The 27,857-nt window shown below is 40.9% G+C and overlaps 2 protein-coding genes across 4 annotated transcripts in view; one reads left to right on the forward strand and one right to left on the reverse strand.

The window, feature by feature from the left end:
- The window catches only part of pcxb (pyruvate carboxylase b), a 381,625-nt gene that overhangs the window by 143,277 nt on the left and 210,491 nt on the right, over window positions 1-27,857 (reverse strand). The window lies entirely within an intron of this gene.
- Window positions 1,791-26,885, forward strand: LOC106925482 (leucine-rich repeat and fibronectin type-III domain-containing protein 4). The gene is made up of 6 exons (XM_014999858.2): window positions 1,791-2,562; window positions 2,657-2,819; window positions 6,362-6,532; window positions 7,857-8,018; window positions 8,962-9,696; window positions 24,794-26,885. The coding sequence occupies exons 1-6, from the start codon at window positions 1,974-1,976 to the stop codon at window positions 26,100-26,102; spliced, it is 3,129 nt and encodes a 1,042-aa protein (XP_014855344.2). The 5' UTR covers window positions 1,791-1,973; the 3' UTR covers window positions 26,103-26,885.

The following is a 27,857-nucleotide window of genomic DNA, read 5'->3' on the forward strand; positions in this document are numbered from 1 at the left end:
TGTACAACAGGGGTTCTTTGTGTTGGTTTTTACAGCGTCGCCCCTTACAGAGACCTACAGCGTGACCTGATTCAGCTGTCAGGCCCACGGTTTTGAGAGAGAATGGCTTTTCCAATCCCTTCTTGAAAATTTCTCTGAGCTGAATGACCATTTTTCAGTCTTCTGGGGGGTTTACGTTCAGCCACAATGGCTGTGTTCACTCACACACTCTCAGGAGATCTACACAACAGGTGTTTTTGTATTTTGAACAGTACTGGAGTGCTTCATAATCATGTGTCAAGTATCCTCAGTTTTGTGTCTAAATTAGCACCAGCAGGATACACAGGAAAGAAGCCTAAATTGGATGAGATAGACAGCATGATTTTGTTATTTTTGGCTAACAACAATTTAATTACCATATCTCATCTTCAAAACCTTCTTGTGGGAGCAAATCTACATTTAACCAATAAACATTTTCACTGAAGAGGATAAATTTACATGCATGGACTACTACATCATTGCAATAACACCAACTTAAATCATTATTTAAAAAAATCAGATTCTTTGTAGGATAGGGTAGTTTTTAGATGTAGCCTGTCACAATAAATAATTCATAGAGAAACCATTCGAAATTCTGCTTAAATATATCTTCAACATGTTTATTATTCTGACTGAACATTGATTTTAACCTTTTTAGCCAATATGAATAAGTCATTTCAGGTCTCCAGATAAACTGGCAGCTAAACTGTGTAGATGTTTAAGAAATTCCACTTCAGCAATATTTAGTGAAAGCTATTTTCAGCTATTTTAAAGTAATGATGGAGACTCAAACATGAAAGTCTGATTTTCTAAATTTCCATTTAAAAATACAACAAGCACGCCTAAAGTAAGAATTTATGAACAGCAGTATTTTCTGTTTCTTCATGTTGACACACTAATATTAGCAAAAGTCTGGACATTTTAGGTGTTTTCTTGCTATATATTTGACATTAGCATGTTAAAAGCTGGCTCAGCCTGGTCGTTGCTAGCCTGGTGTGATATAGTCGGCTCAGGCAGTAGAGGTATGTAACAAGGTTTTATTTTAATATTACAGATGTGAAGTTTGTCAAAATTTATTTACTCTTTGACTTTATTTTGTTAGTTAAGATGTTTCTCCAGACTTTTGTTGGGCGTATTAAGTTCTGTTATGCTGCTCCTGGCAGTTGGTGGTTGCCGTAGTAACCAGTAACCGACAGCTCCTCCCCCTTTTTCTGTTGCCGTCGGTAACTGTGGGACAGAAGCTTCTGGACTAAAGTTAACCATCTTATTTTCCTCTTTTGTTGGGATAAATACAGTGAACCTGAGTGTGTCTGTCGTGAAGTCAACCTGCTGGACCTGAGACGATCATAGAAGGGCTACATATATAGAGTTTTACCTTAGCAGGGTACAAGAAATGTAATCACTGCCTAGCGAACTATGTAGCGACTGCTATGTAATGTGAACATGCAGTTTGAAAATGACGCATGCCTTCAAGTACACAATTTACAGCAATCATTGTAGTACCATTTGAAAATATGGAATATTTCTGCTACTGCGTGAGGAAGAAAGTGGATACAACTTCAGAGTGGCAATTACAACAGCATGTAAATATGCAAAACAAGCCTTCTTTCCAGTCCTGTTGAGTCAGAGTAAGTGGAAGAAAGCAATCCAGACAAAGAGACACTCTAAACTCAATAGAAAACTTGGCGAATGTATGAAATGTGTGGGAAAATATGTCAACATGATGGTACGGCTTTCTCTGATTATTATCTTGTGAAACAAAAATAATTTATGCTTATGTGCATTTTAAAAGGATAAATAATAATAAGAAAAAAAGCACTGAACAAATGCTAATATTTTGTCATAAAATCACATTTAAGAGTTATTAAAAAAAATCAACGTGATCCTAAAATTTATGTCTCCTTTCTCTGCTCTTCTCTGTTTCTGCAGGTCTGTGGAAAGCCAGACGATCTACCATGCTTGTCCCCCCACCCCTCCATCCCTGCAGACAATTGCACCTGCCCCGCACACAACTCCACCCAAAACAAAAAGCAGAGGGATCAACACTTCCCTCTCTGTTCCCTTCATCCATCCTCTCCCTCTCATTTCTCCCCCCTCTATTCATCTCATCACTGTCCTCCTCATCCCACCTCCTCCACTGTGCCTGCCCCAGGACTTCTACCAAGCGAACCCTTCCAGAATCCGTCACTTTCCCGGTGTTTCACTGGCTCACGCTGGTCACATGCTGCCTGCTGCCCTCTCTGATCGGAGCAGGGGAGACGTGGGGCGTCGTTTCGGCCTGCCCGTTCCACTGTGTGTGTCGAAACTTATCGGAATCGCTCAGCACGCTCTGCGCCGATAAGGGCCTGCTCTTCGTGCCGCCGCATGTCGACCGGCGAACGGTGGAGCTGCGGCTCGCAGACAACTTTATAACAGAGGTGGGCGGGAATGACTTTGTCAACATGACCGGACTGGTTGATCTGACACTGTCGAGGAACACGATACACCTGATTCGACCTATGGCTTTTGCTGACCTGGAAAGTCTGCGCTCTTTGCACCTGGATGGTAAGCCATGATCATTTTTCCCCAAGTTCTCCAGTCAAGAATATTAATTTACTACGTTTTTACAGGAGAACTATTCTGGCATTGTGTTATTTAGGTAACCGCTTGACAACGATTGGACCCAAGGACCTTGCAGGTTTGACTAACCTGCAACACCTGATAGTCAACAACAACCAGCTGGTGAAAGTCTCCGTCGAGGCTTTTGATGACTTCCTGCTCACTCTAGAGGACCTCGACATGTCCTACAATAATCTTCGGAGGCAAGTTTTTCTTTTTTTTAATTAATCAAAATATATTCCCTAACATCAGGCTTGTCGATAGTTGGCTCTTTCCAGAAATACTCATGCTACATCTGATAACACATCTAAACTAAGACAGATTTCACCTTCCACACACAAGAACTTCTTTCCTTAAACTTACTCTCTTAAAATGACCTTGATCTCGTGTAACTTCTTATGCCTTAGTCTCTAAAATGTGTCATGGACAAAACAAATTTGCTGCTTGTCGATGTGTGGCAAAGTTCACTTCATGAATTATCCTGTTCAAGCTTTTGAAATAACCCATAAAGTAAAACTTTAAGATGTACGTGTTAAACTCTGATTAATGAATAGAATGATTAGACATTTGAAAACTTTAAAGAAATGTCAGCTTCAACCATGAAATGGTTTTACCTGCAAAGACTGACATTGTTAACAAAATCTCATTTGAGTTTCTTTTTTTTTCTCTTCTATGTCAGAAGTAAATAAACATGTTTGTCATTGATGGTAAATAAACCTTTGATTAATTTACTTGCTTCTCTACATGTGGAATGTAATCCCCTCAAAGGTAAAGATAATTCAAGCTATAGCTGATAAAGCTTATTAATGCACATTAGTTTGATGTCAATGTTACACAATCGACAGGACTAACAATATATTTTCTCCTCAACTGGGCCTCAATATGGATCCAAACTAACAATAAAAAAGGTTCCAGAATCCAAAGGCACAATAGCAACAGCCAGTAACATCTGAGTCAGTGAAGACCGTTATGAACGCAACGTTAAAACTGCTGAGGCCAGAAGATGACTGAGAGCTCAGAAAACTAAATCAATTTTGATGAGGTTATAATTTTCTTTCACTTCGATTCAGTTATGGCTCCAATGAAGGCATTGTGAAGCTCACTCCTCTGAATGACTATACATTACTATGGATACTGTATACGGTTCATACTTGAGTGCACAATGTAATACTTTGCTAAGGTCATTATAGAACAATGGATGATTTTTACAGCTTCGCTATTCTTCAGGGCTAAATAGTTTGGCTGAATAATCACAGTCCTCTCCTCTTTCCAAAAGCAGCACACAATGCAGATCATTTTAGCAGCAGTCGGCTGTCGGTCGTCATTAAAATGTTTCAATTGTCTCTCCAAGATGAGCACTGCAGCCTTTCTGAGGCCTCTACCAAACCTTGAAAGTGCAGAGTTGCAGTTCTGAACAGAAAAGCAGCTGCTGCTCGAATCACTCGGTGGCTATTAAGGAGTCTATTCTGAGCGTTGAAGAATCCGTGTCACACTCTCCCACAATGGGTAAAAATACTCTGGAAACGGGTTAAGTCACGCAAGAAACTCTTCAGATCCGACTCATCAAGGTAGAAGTTTCACCCTGTGACCCTATTACGCACAAACTGGATTTTCATGTTCTTGATGAATTCACTTTCAAATGAACAAGCCTTGTAAAAAAAAAAAAAAAAAAAAAAAAAAAAATCCATTGACAATTTACAGCTTGGGTTTATATGATGGTAATTTGCAATATTAGGTTGCTACGTGATGGAAATGACTGCAAAAAGTTGATGAAAACCAATTCATCTGCACTGCGTTTCTGCACTACTCCAAAATGAACTACAAGCATCAATTCAGTGATCTTATTGTTAGCTCAGAGGAAAGTGCTAATGAGGAGAGAGCAGCTGATATCACTCTGTCATTCTGATTGAATTAGAAGAGCAGAATAGTGGCTGTAAAAGGAAGCAGTGGAAGAAAACATGTTTGCATTTGTGTTAAAACTGCTTCACTGGGAGTAGCACTGCTGCTAATAATATGAGCGCCTATTAAACACTCAGGAACGCAAAAGAGAAAGGTGCAGTTGGTTTAAAGAAAGGAAGGCAGCGGCTTTTAGATGCTAGCTAAGTATCAAAAAAGAAGCCAAATCTGTCCAAGAAAATCATCAAGTGAATGGAGTACAGAGGACTGAAGCAAGGTTATTTTTTTCTTTTAACGCCCCTCCAATTTGTTTGGGACATCTGGAAAGTGATTTTCTCAGAGGAGAGAAGGCGAACGCCGCTATTAGTCGTTTGTAGTGGTGACACTGAAGAATCTATAGACATTGCTATAAAAAGAAAAAACTGGGATCAAAAAATTCCTCTAGAGAAACTGGATTCATTCCCTTGATATAAATTGCAGCTCTGATATCCAAGGTGAACTGCCAAAGTCTTAAAAAAATTAGGTAAAATTTACTCTTTGAATAAACTATATATACACTCACTTTACAGTTTATCAAGTATACATTTGTAGGACTGGGTTCGACAGACTTACAACTTCAGAAGTTATACTTTGTTAAAACATTTCTCAGTAATTTTAGTCCATTTTGAAAAGATGATGCAATTGAAGCAGATTTGTCGCCTGCACATCCATAATAATCACCTGGAAGTGCTCAACTGGACTGAGATTAGGTGACCATAGAGGATTAGAGTGATTAGCATAAACTCACTCAAGATGGCTACACCAAAGGGTCCCAATGCGGTGGACATGAAGGAAAACCACTCCCAAAAGAAAGCTCTGCTCGAGTGTGATAAACAAGCAGTTTCTGAAATACTCAGACCAATTCCTCTGGCACAAACAAGTAGATCAGTCACTTAAATTTCCACTCTGATGTTTAGACTGAAGTTTATCAAGTCATTTTCATCAAGTCTAAATGCATGAAGTTGGGTCCATGAGACTGGCTATTTGTACTCTGACGTAATTGATCAGGAGCATCTCTCACAAAATATTTGATACCAGTTATGTTTTATTTCAAAAGCAGAACAGCTTTACAGTCTCAAAGGTTGTACTGACAAATGTATGATCGGCTAAATTTAACAAGATCAAAAGGTTTTGGGAGAAAAATACCAGAGCTAATGGATTCCTGAACTCGAAGCTAAAAGCACAATGCACACTTTTCTCCAAGCTACCTTTGCCTCTCGTATGTGAACAATGTGGAAACATTCACAACTGCAGAACGATGGTGATGACATGCTGGAGACACGGAGTCAGTGAAAACAACCAAAACTGGCTTTGGTCTTTGCCAAAAGCAGTCCTGTTCATTATCCTTTACCTTTACCATTCTTTGTCATCAAATGATGCCCAGCTGAACAAAAACAGTTACAGAAAAAACTCTGAGAAAGGAGCAAAATGTGACACCAACACGCCACGAACAGCTACCTTCATGTTTTGCTGTCTGATTTCTCAGTTGTTAGTTGAAAACATTGAACAGTGCTAAATGACTGTAATAAAAGTTGTGCTGTGAATTGAAATCTGAACATCTGTCATAAAAATTTTGCAGTTTTTGCCACTTCTCTGAACCACAACTGATTTAATCACAATCCTTTTAAAGAAATTACCATCTTACATTGTGTTAATCCGCCCACGAGGGAGAGGAAACCATCAAGGAGACCAGTTTTAGTTTCAGATAATCTTTCATTTTTTCCCTCTCAGATGAGCATCCATCATGGCAAAGTTTACTTTTTGAAAAAGTCTCTCTGGAATCCCTCTAAATATCATCTTATTCCTACAGAGTGCCATGGGAGTCTATTCAAAACATGGCCAGTCTCCACACTCTGAACCTGGACCATAACCTAATAGACCACATAGCAGAAGGAGTCTTTGGAGAGCTTTATAAGCTGGCGCGGCTGGATATGACCTCCAACCGGCTCAGGACTCTGCCACCTGATCCACTCTTTGCAAGGTACATCTTAAGATTTCTCCTTTCAGTTCTGTAAGGAAAAGGCTTCTGTGGGAAAACACTGAATGTGGTTTTTGAATGTGTTTGCTATGGTGACATCCTACATCCTCTGCTGCACCACACCTGAAAAGAATAATTAGGTCATTAGCAAGGCTCAGGAGAACCGATCTACACAGGGAGGAGGTAATTAAGCCATTTCATTCCACTGTTTTTTACCTGTGGCACATCTAAACACTGCAGGACAGCGGCCCTTGAAGACTGGAGTTTGACACCCCTGTCCTACATTGACTTGCAAAGCAAAAACCAGATGAGTTTTAATATTTTAGCTTAAAATAAACCATACCATGCCCAGCTGCTTTAAAAGCTTAGATCAGTGTTTTTCAACCACTGTGATGTGGCATACTAGTGTACCGTGAGCGAGGTGTTCAAAAAATTTGAAGGTACAGTTTGTAGTATGGTGCGCTCATAGTCCGGAAAATACGGTAATTGGTCTTAAAAGATTTTTGAAAACGAATTAATTATCTGCAAATAACGCCATCTTTGAGTGTTTTTGCTGTAGTAGTGACTAGCGGCGTAATCATGTAATTTTATTATCACTAGATGGCAGTAGGTACAGAGCATTTTACATTAAAACAAGAGAATTAATGATGCATGAATGTTACCACATTCATGGATCACACACCACAGTGTTGTGGCCCTGTTCAGGTGTTCAGGTGTATTTTTGAAGTGGACATGTTAAGTGCAATTTGAAATAAGAAATGTAAAATATGATAAAAATACATTTGTGTGTTTATTTGATTCCTATTCAAGACACTTTGATAAGAATGACTATATATGTAATATAGGCGGCTACAGAGTATCTTTGTTTTCGTTTTTGGTTGGTGATGTGCCTCGTGATTTTTTCAATTAAAACAATGTACCTTGGCTTAGATTGTACATTAGCCAACATATTTTCCATCACTTTGGTCTTGGTCTAACTGAGCAGCATGTACTTTTAAAAAAAATATTTGAGAATGTAGTCACTGAAAGCAACAGCTCATTTGCTGCTGAAGGTTTAATCTATATGCTGCCTAATGCACCCATTTCTTGCTTTAATCCAATACGTTATAATTAATATGGCACTTTTAATGAGTGCTTAATTAAAAAAAATAAGGTAAATATGTAATTTGATGTAATTTTTTCATCTGCCTCTTTGGAAACCATAAGAAAGGAACTTTAAGTCATAATTTTCTCAGTATTTGCCAAACATCCAAATCACCTGGGGACTAGAATATAGTAAGTTAAATAAGAAATACAAACAATTTTCACACATTTTACTTCCCACCAGATCACAGACGGGAGCGATTAGTCCAACTCCCTACAATGCTGTCATAAGCCTGAATTTTGGAGGGAACCCACTCCACTGTAACTGTGAGCTGCTGTGGCTGAGGAGGCTAATCAGAGGGGACGACATGGAGACATGCGCCACTCCGACACACCTGGCTGGAAGGTAGGAGTTAAACACACCGATGGATCAGTCATGCTGGTTCTAGAACAGAAAACATTTCTGAGTTAGCCTGGGTTGGGTTTTCTGGAGCCTGAGTAGTATTTACATGGTACTTTCATGGACTTTTTATGACTAATTGAATCAGATAGTACTTCCCCTGAACTTACCAGCTACTTTCCTAGAACTTTCTCAGGATCTTAGAAGGAATTTTCCAAAGACTCTCTCTAGAACTTAGCATGTACTTTCCAAGGACTCTCTCAAGAACTTAGGTATTTTTAAGGACTCAAGAACTTAGCAGGTAATTTAATAAGACTTTCTCTAGAAGATAATAGATACTTTCCTAAAACTTTCTTTGGAACTTAGCAGGTACTTTCCTAAGACTTTCTCTAGAAGTTAAGAGGTACTTTAATAATACTTTCTCTAGAAGTTAACAGGTGTATTCTTAGAACTTTCAAGAAACTGAAACTTTTTTGGGAACTTACCCTGCATATTCCTAGGACTTTTCCATGAACTTACCAGGTACTTTCCTAGAAGTTTCCCATGAATTTATGAGGGGTTTCCTAGTTCTTTCTCTGATCTTATTGGGTACATTTCCAAGGACTTTCTCTGAACTTAAAATATTATTTCAGCAAATTAACTGCTAAGGTCTAGGAAAGTATCTGCTTTGCCCATGAAATGTAACCTCCATGTTCCAGGTTGTAGACTGTAACCTAAATGTCCACCATGACCTTGTAGAAAACATAAAAACTTTGCGGTGTGAGCAGAGGAAATGAACCTCTGTTACAGTCATCTGTCCTTAATTAGTGTTTGCTCAGTGTAGCATTACATGTTCATACAGCTGAATATTCCTTGACCCTCAATATATTAACAACTTTAAAGAATATTCCATGAGTCTGCTGAAACTTTCTCTGAGATAATAATTCTCCTTCTTCCTTGGGTCTTCTAGATACTTCTGGTCGATCCCAGAGGAGGAGTTTACATGCGAACCACCTCTCATCACCCGTCACACCCACAAGCTGTGGGTGCTGGAGGGACAGCGTGCCACTTTAAAATGCCGTGCCATTGGAGACCCTGAGCCAATAGTCCACTGGGTTTCTCCAGACGATCGCATCGTTGCCAACTCTTCCCGGACCAGCTCCTTTAGCAACGGGACTCTGGATATCTTGGTGACGGTCGCCCGGGATGATGGAGCGTACACATGTATTGCGATAAATGCAGCAGGTGAAGCTACCGCCACGGTGGATTTGAAAATAATTCCCCTGCCTCACCGAGGCGGGGTCAGTGGAAACACTGGGGTAAATGCCGTTAACGGAAAAAACAACAGGAGTACGACCAATGGGATTTTACGGACAGATCCAGGTTCGTCGGATATCAGCACAGGGAAAAACGGAGGGATTAACAATGGCGCGGGACGCGGAGCAGAGTCCGACAACGGGAGTTTAGGAGACGGAGAGGCCAACGAAGGAGAGAGCGGAAAATCCTCTGAGGGAGAGAGGGCAGATGGAGGAAGCATGGAGGATGACGAGGGGGGCGAGGAGGAGGGCAGGATGGTTGGAGTACAGGGAGTGACCTCCACCTCGGCTCAGGTGCGGTGGGATTTGGGACGTTTGTCCGAAGCGTACGTTGTGTGGATGTATCAGATACAGTACAACTGCACTGCCGACGAGACCCTCATCTACAGGTAAGTTGGTCTTTATATTCAACAGAAATCAGAGCCTTTCTTCTGGTTTCAGTTTTGATATTTTATGTTCAAGTCAACTCTTGTCAGCCTATCCATAAAAAACATGAAGCCTGTTTACCTTCAAAGATCCTTAAATATTTATCCCTTACATTGAAACTGTTCATTTTCTGCACTGACAAGCAGACAGCTCAAGGGACGGATGAATGTGAGCTCAAATGAGGAAATGGAGGCGCAAAGGTAGTAAATAATTTATGCCCATCACTGTGTGACACCAAAACCCTACAGGTGAATAGTTACAGGACATAAATGAGCAAAGAAAGGGATTTACAAGGGGATGAATAATTTAAGAAGGGTGTTTTAAGGTAGGAGAGCGCGCTATGAAGCGTGCTCTGCAACATGAAAGCCTGCAGATGCAACCACAGTGCAGAAGTCTTAATATCCACAAATTTCCAATTTAGTCTCATCATTTTGTTGGATTGTTGATAGATCAATATAATATGATATATTTTGAAGTGGTGATGGTTTTTGTTTTGTCAGATGGGACCAAAATCTTTTTTGGCACCCCAAATTTTAATCAATAATTATCACTTTATTCAATCTAGCTGGGTTTTGACTAATAGACTAAAATTTCAGTAACTTGATGAAGTAAAGATGAACTACAAATGCACTGAAAGGTGGTTCTGTAATGCACCGAAGGTCTGAGAAAAAATGCAAGCAACACTAACTTCCTTTTCAGTTTGTCACATTAAATTGTGACAAAATGTAAAAACTTTCAGAATTGAAATGTGTTGAAAACTAACTGGATGCCAGTCTTTTTATTATTATTTAAAAACTAAATATATTTAGTTTTAAAAATTGCCAACCTTGCAAATCCAAAATCTAGAGCTAAACAGAAAGACAGAACCAAGACCTGACTCAGGAGGGAGAAGGAAACAAGCACCTAGATTTATAGAGTGGCTTCTAGCTATTTGGTGTGCTTACATGTTCAATACCACTTCCAAGTTCATGAATTATGTCTGTGCTTCGAGTTTACTGCCTCTGAATTTACAAGCAGAGCCTGATGAAACTTTAAAATGATGGAACCGTTGTTAGTGGGAAACAGCAGCTGAGGCAGCGAGGAGGGGCGAGACCAACAGCATTCGTTTTCTGGATTTCAACTGGCACCATTAGAGGCATTCACTGTCGCTCCCCTTAGGTGTTATAAAGAAGGCATTAAGCAGCAAGCAGTACTGAGAAAGGGGCAAGAGGTGGTAACTGCATGACTGGAGGAGGCAGAGAACACAGTGAATTGATTGGGAATATAAAAATAAATGGAAGAGCTATAATTAGAGTCAGGAGGGACAGTCAGGTGAATATGAGGTAAAAATGAAGGCTGTGAGATCTCAGGGGGAGGAGAAGAGAGACTGAGGGAGTGAGGGAAGATAGATGACAGGCTGTGCTCAAATCACCTTAGGAGAGTCTGAGATAAGGAAGGGATGGGTGACAGAAGACAAACTGACAGGGACTGAGGGGAAAGAGAGAGGAGGTGGACCCAAAATGCTCCTTCAGGACAAACCAAGAAAATGAAGATAGAAAAAGGGAGATTTAAATGCAACCTCCTAAAATAGACTCAGAAAAAGAAAAGGTGTGAACAGATGACAAAAAAAAAACCAAGGTGAAGAAGTAGGGTTTGAACTGGAAATAAAATATGCCAGAAGATGTGAAGCATCAAGTCCATTATCTCCAAAAATACTATTTTAAAGGATAAACATGGAAAAAGAACCAATATGCAGTCCTAAAAAGCCAAAAATGCCTCAGATGAGCTGAACTAAACGAAAAACAAAGGACAAAGAAATTGTTAAATTTTGGGGGTTTTATTTATGGAGACAAAATAAAAGTGATCAGGCCTTCTCCAGTTTCTAAAATTATTTAAAATTTAACTTGCTGGGGTGAAAAAACAGACTCCATGTCATTTATTAAACAGCAACGACGCTTAGGAGTAAGAATAGCAGCCTGTGTGAAAGTCTGAAACATACAGGTGTGTGCTAACAACGCCAAGGTGGACGAAGGTCAACCATCACCTTCCAGAAGCAATTTCTGCTGCTTAATAAATCAGTGAAGAGTTATAAGTCCATTTTGAAACCATTCAAAGTCCATTGTTTTACAGTGAGAGATTATTAACAAGTTGAGCACATTTATGACAGCTTCCAGTCTCCCTGAAGCAATTTTCTTAGATTGTATGGCTCAGAGGAGTTACAAAACACCCCAAGAGCTCCATCCCCGACTCTGCAGGCTTCAGTTTGCCTTTTAGATGTTAAAGTTTTTGACAGAGCAATTAGTGAAACACTCAACAAGTATAGCTTGTTACAGCTGACAGGAGAAAGCCTCGTCTCTTGAAAAAGAAAATAGCACCGCGATTTAGTTTTTGAGACGTTGCTTCAAACCGAACCGCAGCACTTCTAAAACATTGTCATCTGGACAGACCAAATCATTGATGTTTGGACCAATCCGTGATTGGAGGAAATCTCACAGCGCACTGGCACAGAAACGTTATTCTACCTGGTCACGCACGGTGGAGGAGGAGTGATTACATGGGTTTGTTTAGCAGCTGTAGAGAGCTGCAGTTTATTGCTGCTAAATGCAGTTCCAAATTGTTGGGATAAATTGATGGAGACGCCACATGCAGCGTCTTCAACAATTCTGTTGTAAACTTGTTTGATTAAAACAACTACACAACCTGGTAAAGACCCGAATTTTTACTATTTTCTGAAAAGTAAAAGCTCAGCATGAACACAAAAGGTGTATATCAGTTTTATCATGACTGTAGTTAATCAGAAATTCTAAAATTTAATGACTCTTTACAAGCTCCCAGTAGGTCATTAGCGAGATGCTTAGGTTACATCAAAGCAATGCAAATTAAAGGACAACATATGGAAATAATGAGCAAACATTTTACTAAATTGCAAACAAAGGCTATAACACTGATTGTGAAACATGACCTTGAAAAATGCTCATGAATTCTGATAATTAGCAAACAACCTCCACATTTGCAAACACTTTTTCATTAAAGTCTCACGCCTGCAATTTGCTTCCTCGGTTCTCTCACAAGCTTTTAACTTTCAGGTTTGGCAAAAGCTAAAAATCCACAAAAGATGTGTGTTGAGCAGGTATTTGTTGAATCGCGTCTCCCCAGGCTGAGTTTACCTCTTAAAGACAAAGACGTGTCAAGTAAAGACTTTAAAGGAGCCAGCTTTGGGCTTTATGTGAAGTGATGCCTCAAACATACAGTCTGAAGAGAAAGAAAACCAAGATGGCCAAGAAGGGATAAACATGATGAGCCAAGACAATTCAAACAGAGCAGATATTTAAGTTTAGTAAAGGGGGTATCTGAGGTTTAACTAGAAAAAAAACAGAGTTTTCAAAGTAGCAGGATAAAGGCTGTTTTCTGCGGAAAGCTGCAAGTGGTATAGTATATGATGATACATTTATCTTGTCTTAGAGCCCACCAAACAACTGCTCTTGTTACAGAGGAAGGGATGGATGAGTGTTAAGCTCTGTGTCCATTTTGACTGTTTGTCTCCAAATTGCTTTGTCAGAGGCAGTTTGAAAGACATCATGCATGAAGTCGTAGCACACAGATTAACGTTGAGGGTCAAATTTGACCACAGCACAGGCTACCTCAGAGGTTTTATCCACTTCTGCTTTTCTAAGTCTGCACAACAATTACTTTAGGGTGAGTGCATTGCAAATTAAAGGGTCTAAAAGACTTGAATGTGCTGGTAATAACATTAGCATGCTACCAGTAGCATAATAGTGGCAGAGACAACATTAACAAACTAATTTAATAAACATTAGTGCGTTCTAATTAGCAATGTGCTAGCAAGATTGTGCTAGCATTAGCATAAGCCTGTTGTCCATACTTATACTTGTACAGTTTTAAATACAAGTGTATTAAAAGCTTAAGGTGGTTGATGTGTAAGGTTTTTGTCATTTGCATAGACATGTTTTTGAATATAATTTTTGTAAAAAAAAAAAATTTATTACAAGACTGAGCTCCATTTTTACCAGCTGGTGTTCAGCACTAACTGTTGCTAGGCAACGGAACACACACCGAGGTAAGGGATAACTCTGAAGGCTAGCTCGTCCAGTTTCATAGCCGCTCACTTCCGGTCTTAGGCTGGGTTCTTTAGTCGCTGAAGAACCAAACCTACGTTGACCAGATTGGTTGGATCCTTCAAAAGATCCAGACCTTGAATTTGAACATCCTCCATTTGCAGTCACGTTAAAAACAGAGTGGTGGGGCGGTTGTGGCGCCTGTTGTAGAGAATGTGAACCATAGAGACCTCAGACAGGTTTGAGTCCTGGACCGTTGACCTTTGCTGCATGTGTGCTGGTGCTTGTAGCACAAGGGTGCTAGCATTATCGATAGCGTGGTCCATATCTGCTCAGAAAGTCGTCTGGTCTGTTATTGGTTCTTAAGCAACATAACAAATTTACTGTGCACTTAAAAGGGCAATAGAAAAACTGCTAGCTTGCTGTACAGAGCACTATATGGTGAACGACTGCATGAAAACAGCTGACATATTAATTCTGCACACAACACTGCAGCTACTAAAACAAAAACCAGCTTTATAATGGGAGGATATGTGCTGAACTGTCTTAAAATGATGTTTATTTGGTTTCTGTTGTGCACTAAGGCATAAAACAAGAGGTCAAGTTTTAAATCGGAACAAGCAGGAAGACATGTATGGCGTTCGGCAAGCATCCAAAAACACCTGGCTTCAAATACAAAATATATTACCCCTGTTAAAGCTTTACAACATTATGTTACAGGACCATTTCACAGGAAACAGATCAAACAGTAGCTGCCACCAACAAGACAGACAGAAGACGGGGTGACGGGTGTATAAAGACACAAACTTCAGAAATGAATCGAAAATACAGCTCAACTTTTAAACTGGGGATTAGACAAAGGGATTGACAAAGCAGAAGAAAATAGGAAAATCAGTCTGAACAGATAAAGAGGAAATCAAAGTGGGGACCATTAAAACGAAACCAAGCCCACTACAATGCCAGAGGGGATTTACAGTATAGATTTATCTCCCGTCATCGACGTGTAAGAGCCAACTGCAGCATTACACAACAGCTGGTAAACCAGGAAAAACAGAAGTCGATGAAAGGAAGACTGGCTTATGAATTGAAATGGAAAGAATAGGACTGAAAGCTTTCTGAAACAGATTTATAGAGATATTGCTGTGTTGTTTCTGCTTTAGAATGTGGCAAAAGAAACTCAACCCATCTGAATTGAGCAACGGATGCCCGAGGCACAGAGAGAAAGTGGAGAAAACAGAGGGTTTCATAACGGAAAGCAAGGAACAAAAGCGAGTGGCAAGACAGTTTGAGCAAAACGAGAACACTAAGAGTTACGCAGACTGCAGAGCATAGCAGAGCACGCTGTGAGTGGCAGATTTAATCACTTTTAAAGGTCAGCCTCTTTCCACACGACTCCAGCCTTCGCTTTAGCCTGGATTCTGTAATTCTGATGGCATCTGTGACAGTGCCAGGTGCCACACACCTGCTGGACGCCATTCACCCCGTCACCCCACCACCCTCAATGATGGCACCTGAGCTTCCCCTCCTGGAGCTCTGCCACAATGTTACAGCACCACGCCTTAGTGGTCCTTGGTCAGCAAGAGAACAGATGGCAATCCCCTGGTTAAATGGAAATCTGTTTAAATGTCCCTCAGTTAATCTATACAGATGATTAAAATAGTGGAGGGAGGCAGAGCTAGCTGGTTTTGAAGGCTTCAGTGCTTCATATCTGTGGGATATGTTTTCCAAGTTACACGGTGCATGAGAACCAAGGGGGTTAAAAGCAAAATGTGTTCAAATTGCAAGAAGCTTAATCTGTCATTGCATTAAAATCCTTGATATTTTATAAATGCTTCAGCAGGTGATCAATGTTATTTATTATAATCTATCTCTACTAAATAGCTACAAGGCACAGGACAAAGGTTCATCCCTTCAAGACCAAACTTGTCAGTCAGATTTGCTTTACCGTATTTCTGCCACACGTTGCGCTACCTGAAAAATCCCAACGGTTTCTGAAAGGGGAGACGTTGCGCTTTCCAGCCAATATCAGGTTATTACGGTAATTTCACCCCCGCCATAATCACAGGGAGTGGTTACAATAGGTGGTAAATTGCGAAAAGAACTTGCTAGATGTTGAAAGTTCCAGTTTTTAAGGATAAATGGGCAAATATATTTTTACTCGCAGGACATTTAAAGAACTGTGTGCAATTAAGAAAAGCAAAAATATCCAGGCGGTGATTTGAAACTTTGGACTCAAAGATTTTACTTTTAGATCAGGACAATAGCAATGAAGAGCTGCTTAGAATTCATCCAAAACAGGCATATTCCTCCACTTCATAGCAATATTGTGCTGCAAAGCAGCATTCTGGGAAACGCATTAAAGGTTACTGTATGTGCCACCGTCTCCAACCCCTTTGTGTATAATATCCCATATATGCACTCTGTTGCTTTCTATTGTACTCATGTTTTTTAAGTATGGATATTCTCCTCCAAGCACCCTTTGGGAAATAAGATCTGAACCAATTTATATGAACAATCCGCCAATAAGAGCAGTTCAAGGCTGGAAAGTCAAATTTTGACTTGGCTTTAAAACCCACTTCCATCCAGTTCCTCCCAGGTCTCAACGGGGATCAACCTTCCTGTGGAGAACTCAAAAGTGCCGAGTGCAGGACACAATTTAACGGCAACGGGAACGATCACAGCACCGACGAGAAAGGGGAAGTTGGAGGAGAAATCATGCAGAGTTTATGAAATAATGAGCACATTGGTTGAGACTTAAAATAAAGAGGGACGCACAATTAAAAAGAGCAGGTAGAAAGTTTGACATGCACAGAAAAGGAGCATGCTGAGAGCTAGACGGTGGAGAACAGGGCTAATGAGTCACAGGAGGGGAGGGCATTGAAGGAAATAGAACCTGAAAATTACATGAAATGCAATGCACTCATTTTCTGCTGCTAATTATACAACAGCGAACTAATATTTGGCACTCAGAGTAATGCGTGAGGTTATTAATGTACTAAAAATGCACATATTTGCAAAGCGTCTTGGCATGTTCAAGTTTCCCCTCATTGCTGCAGCCTTCTGTTTCGTCTCCTGTGACATACAACACCCTATGGCGTCCAATGTAATACCACTGGGGATTCGGATACGAGCTTCCCTATTTAGCCGGGCATGAGCCTGGAAACAAGAACAAGAAATTATGCAGGAAACACGATAAGTGCATCTGCCGAGGCACGGATTGACGGAGATGTGTCGGAGAGATAAAACGGTGGGGGGGAGAGCCGAGGCATGCAGAGACAACGATGCAAAAGGGAAAGGAAGCAGAAAAACAACTGGAGGAAATGAGTGCAGGGATGGGGTCCAAGCTGTGGTGAGACGGATCCTATAGGTAGATGTAATTAAGTGTTAAATTATTTTATGAATAATTGTGTCGACTCAAATCAAAAGCTTAAGATGACAGGGAAATGGAGACAGCCGGTTCTCATCTACATGTCAGGTTGCATTAAAATGTAAAATCAGAAAGGAGAAGAGGGATGGTTTAATTTTAAAGAAACATTAAAGATCAGAGATAATAAGGCTCAGGAAAAGATGAGAATCAAGAACTAAATCAGGCCTTGAGTGGTGACACAAAAATTAATCAGGATTAGTGATGAGCTGGTTTACTCAGAGTAAAAAGATGTTTTTTTAGCTGTATTTGGACAAACGTCTAAGAAAAAAGTAGAATGACACCAATCAGGCATACCATTACGACAGAAAGTGAATAACACGGATTATCGCCTCAGTGTGGGACGTGCTAGTGGGTGGCAAAAAAATGGGCACGCATAAGGATTTGAGTGAGTTTAATGAAGACCAAATTGTATCTGCTGCTACTCTGGTCCAAAGCATTTCCAAAACTGCAGATGTGTGGAGTTTTCCTGGTCAGAATCTGTCAGAAAGAGTCCAAAGTGAGAAAAAGTGGTAGACTGGTGACGGGCGGTGGCGGACTCACCAGTGTGAGTAGATTACCTGGTTTGGCCATTGTTCTGCAGGAAAACCGTGGCTGATGCGACACATAGGCATTGTTGGGAAAAATGCCTATGAAGAACAACCTGTGTCGTCTTGCAGGTGGACAATGTGCAAAAAATGTTCCTGAAGGTGTAAAGTTGGAGGTGTAAAGCCGTCCTCTAAACTCCTCAAATGTGGGCATTTAAGGTCCAAATCATGGAGGCCAGGTTCTGTGTTATCTCACCCCTTCCCCAACACATTGTCAAAATGTTAAACCATTTTGTGTCCATGTATTTAAGTTGTACCATGGTGTTTTTGGAGGCAAGTATTTTGATGATTTATTGAGAAAAATGGTCGTCTAGTTTGATTCAACTGCATATCATCAAAACTTCACTCTTGTTGCATTTGTTTTGGGGATAACTGGACCTGTTGACTCATGAAAACATGACACCTACTCAAACCAAAATAAGCTACAACATGGATTGACTAGACCACATTTTCGTGCAGCAGATTGACTGCAGTCATTTTAAATGTTTGGTTTTCAAAGCAGATTCCAAATGTACCTCAGGCAGGTACAGACTCATGTGGCGCTGTTTCAAACCTGAATACTTTGGGGACTAAACAGGCAACACTTAAGGTATGAAAGATTTAAATGATCTGCTGTGAATCTGCCTGGTCGGTGTATAACTGGAATAACCAATCAATTGATTTTGCTTGTGTTGTATAAGAGGGAGAAGTGAAGAAGCTTTCTGCTTACCGACAGAGCAGAGCAACAAGTAGAGGAGGGGCAAAGTTACTCTGATTTATACAGCAGAGTAAAAAAAACAACAGTCACCACAGCACTTTCTCTGGCATCTCCTTAAAAAAATAGACTTTAAAGCAAAGGAACTTTTCACAATATCGATCTTCCCCAAGAGTGGAAAACAGCCAGAGTGCACATTGGATCAGAAAGAACTGAAAAGATGGGGGAGAACTAAAAGACCTCCCAAAATGAGGTATAAAAGACTGACGTCTGGACAGATGAAGAAAAACAGAAGATCTCTACAGGCTAAATCAAGGAAGACAGCCAATGAAACATTTAGCAGTTCAACAAATCAAGACCCCAAAAAGAGAGGAAAGAGTAAACGGACAAAGGAAGTGACATGAGGAAAAGGAAGCAGGAGCGGTATAGATGTCAGCCAGACGAGGAGATAATTGCTTTGTTGTTCCTCCTAGACTTGCTCTCTCTCCCCTCTCCTCTGTGGCCCGGTCCTGTCAGGTGTCAGACCACCAGACTCGGCTCCGATAGTGAGGAGAATACCGGAGGAAGAGAAAGACGAGCCAAAACATCCCCCCTTCATTTCCTTGGCTTTAACTCTCTTCCTCTTCTTCCTGGATTCAGATAATCACTCACCATCTTCAACAACAAAACAGACTCTCTTCCATGGTGCATGCCTTTTTTGTCTGCTTTAACCAAATAGTAATTTGAAACGCAGCATCAGACCTGCACTCTGTGTAGGTTAAGAGAACAATAAAATCTGCCACAAACATTGAAATAAATTGCTTAATCTGATTTCCAACAAAAGGTGACATTACCGCAACGTGCTCTCAGGATTTAGTCGAGTATCATTTCCTTTTGTCCAGGGTGTGTATGCACACAACATGGCTGCACCAAAACAAATCGGCTGATCAAAGATGCATGACTTTCATGTATATTTCAATGGAAACCCCTACATTTGTCATTGCCAGTATACAGGTTAACAAAACATTAGCAGGGGAGTGATTCACAATCTCATAAAAGAAGAAGACGATGTGAACTATGTGGCGACGATGGAGGGAGGATGCAAAGCAAACAGAAGACAAGGCGATAAGATAAAGCGAAGGATGAGAAAGGACTGGGGACACTTAGAGGAACTGATATAGAAGAGCAGAGGGAAGACAAACAGAGCCAGAGTGACCTTGGATGCTGAATCACGCACCATGGCTGCTGCTCAGGCTAATAGAGATATAGCACAGTGACTAAAATGAAGAGAAGCTTGGAGGTCAGGAAGAGACCAGTGAGAATTGCCAGAGCATTTAGAACAAGCAGAAATTGAGTCTTTCAAGAGAGAGAGAGAGGGAGGGGGAGAAAGAGAGAGAGAGAGAGAGACTGAGGAACAAGATGTCAAGGATATGTAGTCTGAGATGCTATATGTTGGATTACAAAAGGATAAAAAAAATCTGATTAATAAAAGATAAATAAGGGTGAAAATGTTAGGAATTACAATCCACTCTTAATTTATTGGTAACCTGGGTGCTGCTGTTTTTGTAGCAGTTGTTTGAAACTTTCATTGTTGTTTTGACTGAATGTTGGGGCAAACTTAGGTAGGAGGTATCAAACCACAGCCAGATTTTAAAACATTGCAGTTTGCCAAACAAATATTTAAAGCGGCACCGTTCCTATGGCTTAAACTCTTGTCAATTAGATCCTGAGAAACCAGACTTGTCTTAGGGTGAATTCACACCAGCCCTGTTTAGTCCGCTTTAACCAAACTCTAGTCCATCTGTCCAGAAAGTCCGGTTCGCTCGGGGAGATGTGAATGCGTAATCGAACTGTGATGCGGATCAAAAGTGAACTCGGACAATAGCGTAGGGCATTCTGAGTAAATAAAAATTTACAAATCTAGCGTTCGCAGGAGAAATAGCTTGTAGTAAAAGGGAAATCCTACAGCTACTAAAATCTGATGCCAGTCCATTTTTTGTTTATATTTTGTGAAGAACATTGCGCTCAGTGTCTTTATTGGTTTACGTGTCGCTACATTTACATGGTGCAGCCGATTTTTCCTTGATCGATATGTAAAATCAGAGATGCACCAATCCGAATTTTGAGGTTGTTTTCCAATCACTGGTATCTGTAAATCTTTCATTTATATTTTACCCATTTTCTAGAACCATACGGATGGATAATTTTTGTTTTACTCAAGCCTTCCTGTTATGTGCTGAAAATGATGTGCTCTTGAAGTCTGGAAAACCTGCAGACAGGTCCTGCTGTGGCAATCAGATGTGGACAAATGCTTCATTGCATAAAAGGCGATAAATCTGCAATAGGTTTTGGTGAATTCGACTCTTCTAACTCTAGCAAGGAATATGCAGCATTATATTTTTCCCCTTAAGGCCGATGTTTGTTATTGTCTGTGGAAAGATGATTGGAATCAGGCAAAACCCGAACTGGCAGCTTGGGCCTCAAAGAAAACCATAAATCTATACTGGCCAGTAAAGCCTCGATTGGTGCAACTTTACGCTAAAAGCTTTGCCCTTTCAGCCCATCACACCTGTCAGTGATCAAATAAGGGAGGGTCAAGTATCATGGGTCAGTTACACTCTAATAAAGGTTCTGGATGAACCGACACCACTGATGTTTTAGAATAAACAGAGGCAGCAGCACTCTCACTTCAGACTCTTCGTGCTGGAAAACCCACCACTGGGCTTTACAGTGGAAACTCAATCCTCTAGACCGACTGATTGCCCTAAAGTCTCTCAGTTTGAGTTTTCCCAACCATGACACATGAGACGGTACCTCCATGACTTGACAACTTCTAAAAGCATAACTGAGTCTGTGCTCTATTTTCCCTGCTAATATTAGTTACTCCTCTGATGTTTTGGGCTTCCCAGTGTAATTGGTGTCCGTTGTGCCACAGAGCTGCCACACGATTTGAAGAACAAAAGGTCTTTGTGTAGAGGCAGAGTTGAGGGAACTAATTAATCTAAGAAAATGGAATAAGAGCCACTTTTACCAGTGCTGTTTTGACAAACCAGCTACTGGATTTCCTCATTTAAAACATGCACATCTTTTCAAAGGCGTCGTCTTGTCTTCATGTTTAGTTTTAAATGTCTGCTTTGATCCGGGAAGCTGATTTTCAGGTCAGTGTTTCCTCTTTGAAAGAAAAACGTGTCTCATCTTCTGAGGATTTGGTGTTTAGAGACTGGAGGTAGATATGCTTTCAGGGAAATTAGTACACTGCAAAACCAAATAATGAGCTTTCACCAAGTGGTTGAGTAAATGTGTGGCTCCACAAAGAGGGAATCTATGGCAACATAAGAAATGTTGGTTTCTTTGCATTCTTAAAATTAGTTTTCAGAAAATATTTGACCCATTTTTTTAAAGCACGATTGAAAAGTTGTACTATAAGTATACAACAGTTGATTGATGCTTTAAATATGAAAAAGAGGAATCAGAGGCCTGGCAGGCGTCCTGCAGCCTTCAGACGAGTCTTTATTTCACACAGACAAATCAAATAGTTTAGAGATTAGCAGGAGTTTGCAAAACCTGACAACATTCAGGTAATTCAGTAAATTGTTTTCAGGTGTGTTGGTCTGGAGACACCTAAATGTTTAACCCTTCCAGACCGAACGCATCAGCCAAATTTGCAGTACCGTAAATCCGCCACACGTTGCGCCATCTGAAAAATTCAAACAGTTTCTGAAAGAGGAGACGTTGCACTTCGCAGCCAATATCAGGTTATTACGGTAATTTCTCCCCCACCGTAGAAGGTAGTGAAATTAATCTGAAGATCATTATTTTAAGAGACGGCAAATTGCGAAAATAACTGCGCACTTAATGGCTAGATATTGAAAGTTTCAGTTGTTAGGATAAATGGGCAAATATATTTACTCACAAGACATTTAAAACACAATTAAAATAAGCAAAAATATCCAGGCGGAGATTTGAAACTGATATCATAAATAGTTAAAAGACACTGAAGAAGTGGAGTTTGATACCAACGCTTTTGGACGATGGTGTCTGGTTGAAGTCTGAAAATACAAATATTCCCTTTAATTTTATTTTCTCATACTGATCTAGAACTATAAGTCCAGATTGATTAGAAACCCTGCAGGTCATGCTGTCCATTAAACTCTTAAAACAACATTGCAGTTTTAGTTTAATCTTTTATCAGTGTCATCTGTTTTTCGACAGCAGCCATTTCAGACTTTCTGGAAAAACTATTTGAACATGACGTAGATAGTTTCTACCCTTTGTACCAGCTTAAGACATTTTCAGGTTTGAAGCCGCAGAAGAGATCGATATTCGTTCCAGAGCCTGAAATCCATGCATCTGCCCTGCAGCGTGCCTGAAAGTAGGCGCCTCTGATTTCCCAGCTACACTGCATTATTAAACATCAAATCCCATCATCCCATCAAGACCAACATAAATATGCATGAGAAGCATCAATCAGACCGGTTTCATTTGTAAAACTTGATTACGTGAAGGTAATTACACCCAATTTAAAAGCGAAGGAAATCTGCTGCTGTCCTCTGTCTTTATTTTGAATGCATTTTAAATAGAGTTAGGCTGGGGGTATTAAAGGAGAAGCGTCAGTCATCCAAAATGGCATTTACAGGATGTAACTCCAAGTCTGAGGAGAGACTTAATGGCTAGAAACACATTATACAAAATAAGCTCTTTGATGTGGCAGGAGAAAGCCAAGAAAAATGGAGACAAAAGCAGAGGAGGAGGGAAAAAAACAAACAAACAAAAAAAACACTTTTCCCACACAAGAGGGTTAAAGCTGCAGAGGACAAACTCAAACCAGCAACAATGTGCTTGAGGTGGGCTTCAGTCTCCCACACATACTCATCAAAAAAACACATGCTTGTTCTGCTCTTCTAAATACAAACAATGGACCAATTCCCATCCTGAAGCAAGCTAAATACAAATTATGCAAAGCGAGGGCCCTCAGTTCTTCATCCATTCAGCTCACCTCTCCTCCACTCGTTCGCTCCAGCACTTAAAATGAGGACAGGGTCAAACTCCTCTCTCTCTGTAACCCCTCCACGCTCCAACTCACGCAGACAAAATCTGCATCGATCGCAGAGGAAGCTCTGCTTTTGGACATAACATTAGCAGCACAGTGTGGACACTTAACTTACAGACATATTCACCAATAATCTATCCTGCTATACATGTCGCAGACATAAGACTGCACAATTTGAGCCCCATGTTTTTCATCTGGCCTTTCTTGAGGGATTCGGATATTTGGGTTTCTGTTTGATCACTTTAGGATATTCTACTTGATTTTTCAATCTTTTTGGATCTAAACATCACCCAACTGCTCAGCTGTCTCTATATGGAGAAGTAATGTTACAGTGTTTAAGTGCAGAGTTAAAAGCAATTCAGCTAACATCTCTCTAAAATACAAATCTTTTACTTAACTTCGTCTGTTGTCTTATCTTAATTTCATTTTTATTTCATTTAAATTTAAATCAGTTTAATATTTACAATGTTTCTTCTTTATTCGTCTATTCCTTTCAATGCACTTTTTTAAATCTAGAATTACATCTTGTCTTTTATTTCTCATCCTGTCCACCGTTTCCTAATATTTGTTTAAATTGCATCTAATCTTCAATTAATGGCAATATTAGTTGAATTTTCACATTTAATCCTTGCCATGCTTCTCTCCTTAAATTGTTTAAATTATTTTTTTCATTACTTTTTAGTTCTATTATTTCTTTATTAGTTGTAATATTTTCTCAATTGTTACTTGCAGTAATATTTATTGTTTTAGTCATACTGTAATATTTTAATCATATTTCTTGTTGTAATATTCTATTTCAGTTCTGTTATGAAACATATTTCAGCTGTGTTATTTTATCCAATTAAAAACAGTATGGGGATCATTATGCATGTCTTGTGAAAAAATTATTTTTTAAAAAATGTATTTTGTAGTTTAATATGCATCAATATGTTCTCGCTCTTGAAAATCAGATGATAAAAACATAAATAGCTACTTGAACATTACGGCTCCATCACATGCCTTAATATCGATTTCACACAGAGTTTTTAATATGATTGCCAACACATATGGGCATCAACTACTCTACAAATGAGCAGCTTTTTTCCCTTTATATCCCCTTGTGCATTCACCAAGAACAGCCTCATTTTCTGTTCTACTGCTAATAACAGAACCAATCTTTTGCTGTTTTTACACCGTCTTCTACTTTGTTGCTCTAATATTCAGCCTTATTACATCTGAAGTAAGTATATGTGTGAAGTAACAAAGCTTTTCTCTCTGAAATCTCTCTGCAGGATCCTCCCATCCACCAGCGACCGCTTCCTGCTGAAGAACCTGGTTTCTGGCGTGGACTACAACCTGTGTGTGCTGGCCATTTTTGACGACACAATCACCTCACTGGCTGCAACGAAAGTCCTGGGCTGCACCTCCTTCTCCACCAAGGACGTGTACCCGGCGTGCCGCTCGCTCCAAGCCCACTTCTTGGGCGGGACGCTCACCATACTGGTGGGCGGCGTCGTGGTGGTCACCCTGCTCGTGTTTACCGTGGCGCTCATGGTCCGCCATCGGGTTTGCAACCACGGCGACCACATGTTCTGTCAAAACGGCAACACGGAGGCCGGAGGCGGGGCCTGCTGCCAGGGCGGAGGGGTCGGATGTGGGGACAAGGGGGGGAACGGGGGCGGGTGTTACCAGTCCAACGGCTCTGGAGACGTGATGATGGTGGTCCTTCCCAACGGCCTGCCCTCCAAGAGAGGAGGCGAGGCGGAGAAAGACAAGGACAAGGAGAAAGACGGAGCCGATTCCGCTTCCCCTCTGCCTCCCAAACTGCCCCCGAAGCCCCGGCCGAAGCCCAGAGTCAACCTGGAGCAGTTCCTGTCAGCCGGAGGGGTGGTTTCCACGACGACGGGGGCGGGCAGCGAGATGGCCTTGGTGGTGAGGCAGAGGAAGGCACTGCTGCACAACCTAGAAAGTGACAGAACTCCCCTCTACTACTCCCCCTCCCCTTCGTCCACGCTGCCCCGGCAGTCTCGTTCCAGGGACCGCCCAAATCCGCGGCTGGAGCGAGAACTGACGAACCGAGCCAGCTTCTCCCTGGCTGCCCCCCTGAGGGACTCGGAGCTGCTGGACTGGAGAATCACACCCAGAGGCAGGGACAAATGGAACTCCTCGCAGGCTTATCAGAGCCCCGTCTCCCCTCTGAGCCCCGCCGGTGGGACTGTTGGCAAGCGGCGACACTCGCTCGACATGGGCTCCTCTGTTGCCTTAGCAACCGATGCGGCCGCAACTGTTGCCAGGCGCTACGGCGCCGTGAGCTGTGCCAAGCGGCTGAGCGTGATCTGGACGAGACGGAGTCAGTCCCTGCACGGGATGCTGGTGCAGTGCGCGTCGACGACGAGCGCCACCTCGTCGACGACCAGCGACGAGGGCGAGAGCATCGGGGGCCTCGGGGGCCTCGGGGGCCCCGACTTCAAACGGGGGTACATCCACGCCTATAACACCACCAACTCAAACTCAAACACGGGGACGAGCGGTGGGAAAGCAAAAGAGAGGAGCAAGGAGAAGGAGGAAGGTGGTGAAGACCTGGAGGAAAGCGTGGTATAGTCTGGATAAGGCAGAGCAGGAAAACGTTACAGACGGATAAAGGCTTGAGGACAGGACGGTGATTCAGGACGGTGATTAGAGGTGAAATTAGGGGAGCGGAAAATAAGAGAGGTGGGATCAGAATGAAGGAGAGGAGTCAGACTGAGTCACAGCCAATTTATTTGCCCAGCAAGAAGTCCAGGAAATTAAACAGAAGATGGGAAGGAAAAAATTTAATTAAATACTTTGGGTAAGATGAAAAGAGTAATAATCAAAAATCTAGACAAAAAGAGGGGCAAACAATATGAGAAGTATGCAGCCGCAAAGAAATCTAATCAAGAATCATAAAAAAAGCATCAGAATAAAGGTGATGTGGCGGAGCTGCGGTTCTCCAGAGTCCACCCATCCACCAACTCAACAAGCACCATCCAGTGGATTTAAACTGGATCAGAAACAATACCGCTGCGTCTGAAGGCCGCTGCCTTACTCTGGCTCTCACTTCCGACACAGATCACCTTTCTGAGACGCCTTTTCCCAAAATAAAAAGAAAATAACTAAAAGAAGCAGCGAGTGTGAAAGATGTGTCCGGCTGAGGAGCATTAGGCCGTGTGCGCCTCTGGATTACGGGAGTATAAATACAGAGCCTGGTGCAGCGGACATGATCAATCGATACGGGCGTGGAAAAGAGAGGCAGTGGGACCACAGATGTTAAAAGAAAAATATCGAGATCACAAGTCAATATGGATTACAAAATGGAGGAGACGCAGGCCTGATGGAACATGTGAGTGCCCATTTCTAAAAGAAGATCATGCTGCATGTCGGGTAATGGAAAGAAAGGAATCGTGGTAATGGCCACATCAGTGTTGGTGGAGCAGAGACTGGATGTGTATTTGCAGACAGGGTCAATCCAGTAACACACCATCAGTTTATAAAAAACAGAAGAAAAAAGAAGAACACGTTTAGTGCTTTCTGGGCATGCTGGAGAAAGCAGGAATTTGCACAATGATAAGAGGTGTCCTATCCAAACTGAAGTGCAACGTTTAGAGATCAAATGGATACTTTCAGCACCGTAGCATCGTCAGAGAGCACAAACTGGTGGGAAAAAATCTAATTTTCAAACTCATTTTGTGTGACTTTTAGACTTATTTGTGCCACATGGGTTCAAAGTTTAAAACCAAACTTATGAATGTTGATAAAAATAATTACAAAATCACTAACATTCACTCAAAGACTCACTTAAGAGACTCTTAATGCTTTCAAAAATAATAAAAAAGAGAAAACATGAAAGTACAATATATATATATATGGCATATATATATAAAAATGTTACTTGTTGCACCATGTGTTTCTGTTTTTCTGAGGAATGATGTTAGGAGCAGAATTTGAAGTGTGTGGTTTCTTTTTGTTCCTTTTAACATCAATAATTCATGGCTAGAACAAAAAACGTTAATACTTGACGAACAGTAAAGCTCAAGAGGACAATAAATAAGCACACAGAACAAAAACGGGAAAACGCCTACATCCCAGTACACGGCCTCAAACTGATGCCTATAAAAACAGAGCCAGTTAGATTTATAACGTTGACTTTTACTCAACAATGTTGTTTTTTTTTCTGTTTTATTATTTCATTTTTGCCAAAGTCAATATTGTTCTCTGGACTTGATATAAATAAAAATTACATGTATGGAAAAGATGCGAGTAAATTTCTACTTTCTACACAGAATGTGCTTTTTTTAAATCAGATGTAACATTGTGTAATATTTCATGTTGTGTCAC

Source organism: Poecilia mexicana, unplaced genomic scaffold (assembly GCF_051168715.1).
Source record: "Poecilia mexicana isolate PSO_F unplaced genomic scaffold, ASM5116871v1 scaffold_18, whole genome shotgun sequence".
In the NCBI taxonomy this organism is placed as follows: domain Eukaryota; kingdom Metazoa; phylum Chordata; class Actinopteri; order Cyprinodontiformes; family Poeciliidae; genus Poecilia; species Poecilia mexicana.

Coding starts and splice junctions, on each gene's coding strand:
- LOC106925482 (XM_014999858.2), top strand. CDS start 1,974: ATGCTTGTCCCCCCACCCCTCCATCCCTGCAGACAATTGCACCTGCCC. Junction 2,563..2,656: donor GCGCTCTTTGCACCTGGATG/GTAAGCCATGAT, acceptor TGTGTTATTTAG/GTAACCGCTTGACAACGATT. Junction 8,019..8,961: donor CCGACACACCTGGCTGGAAG/GTAGGAGTTAAA, acceptor TGGGTCTTCTAG/ATACTTCTGGTCGATCCCAG.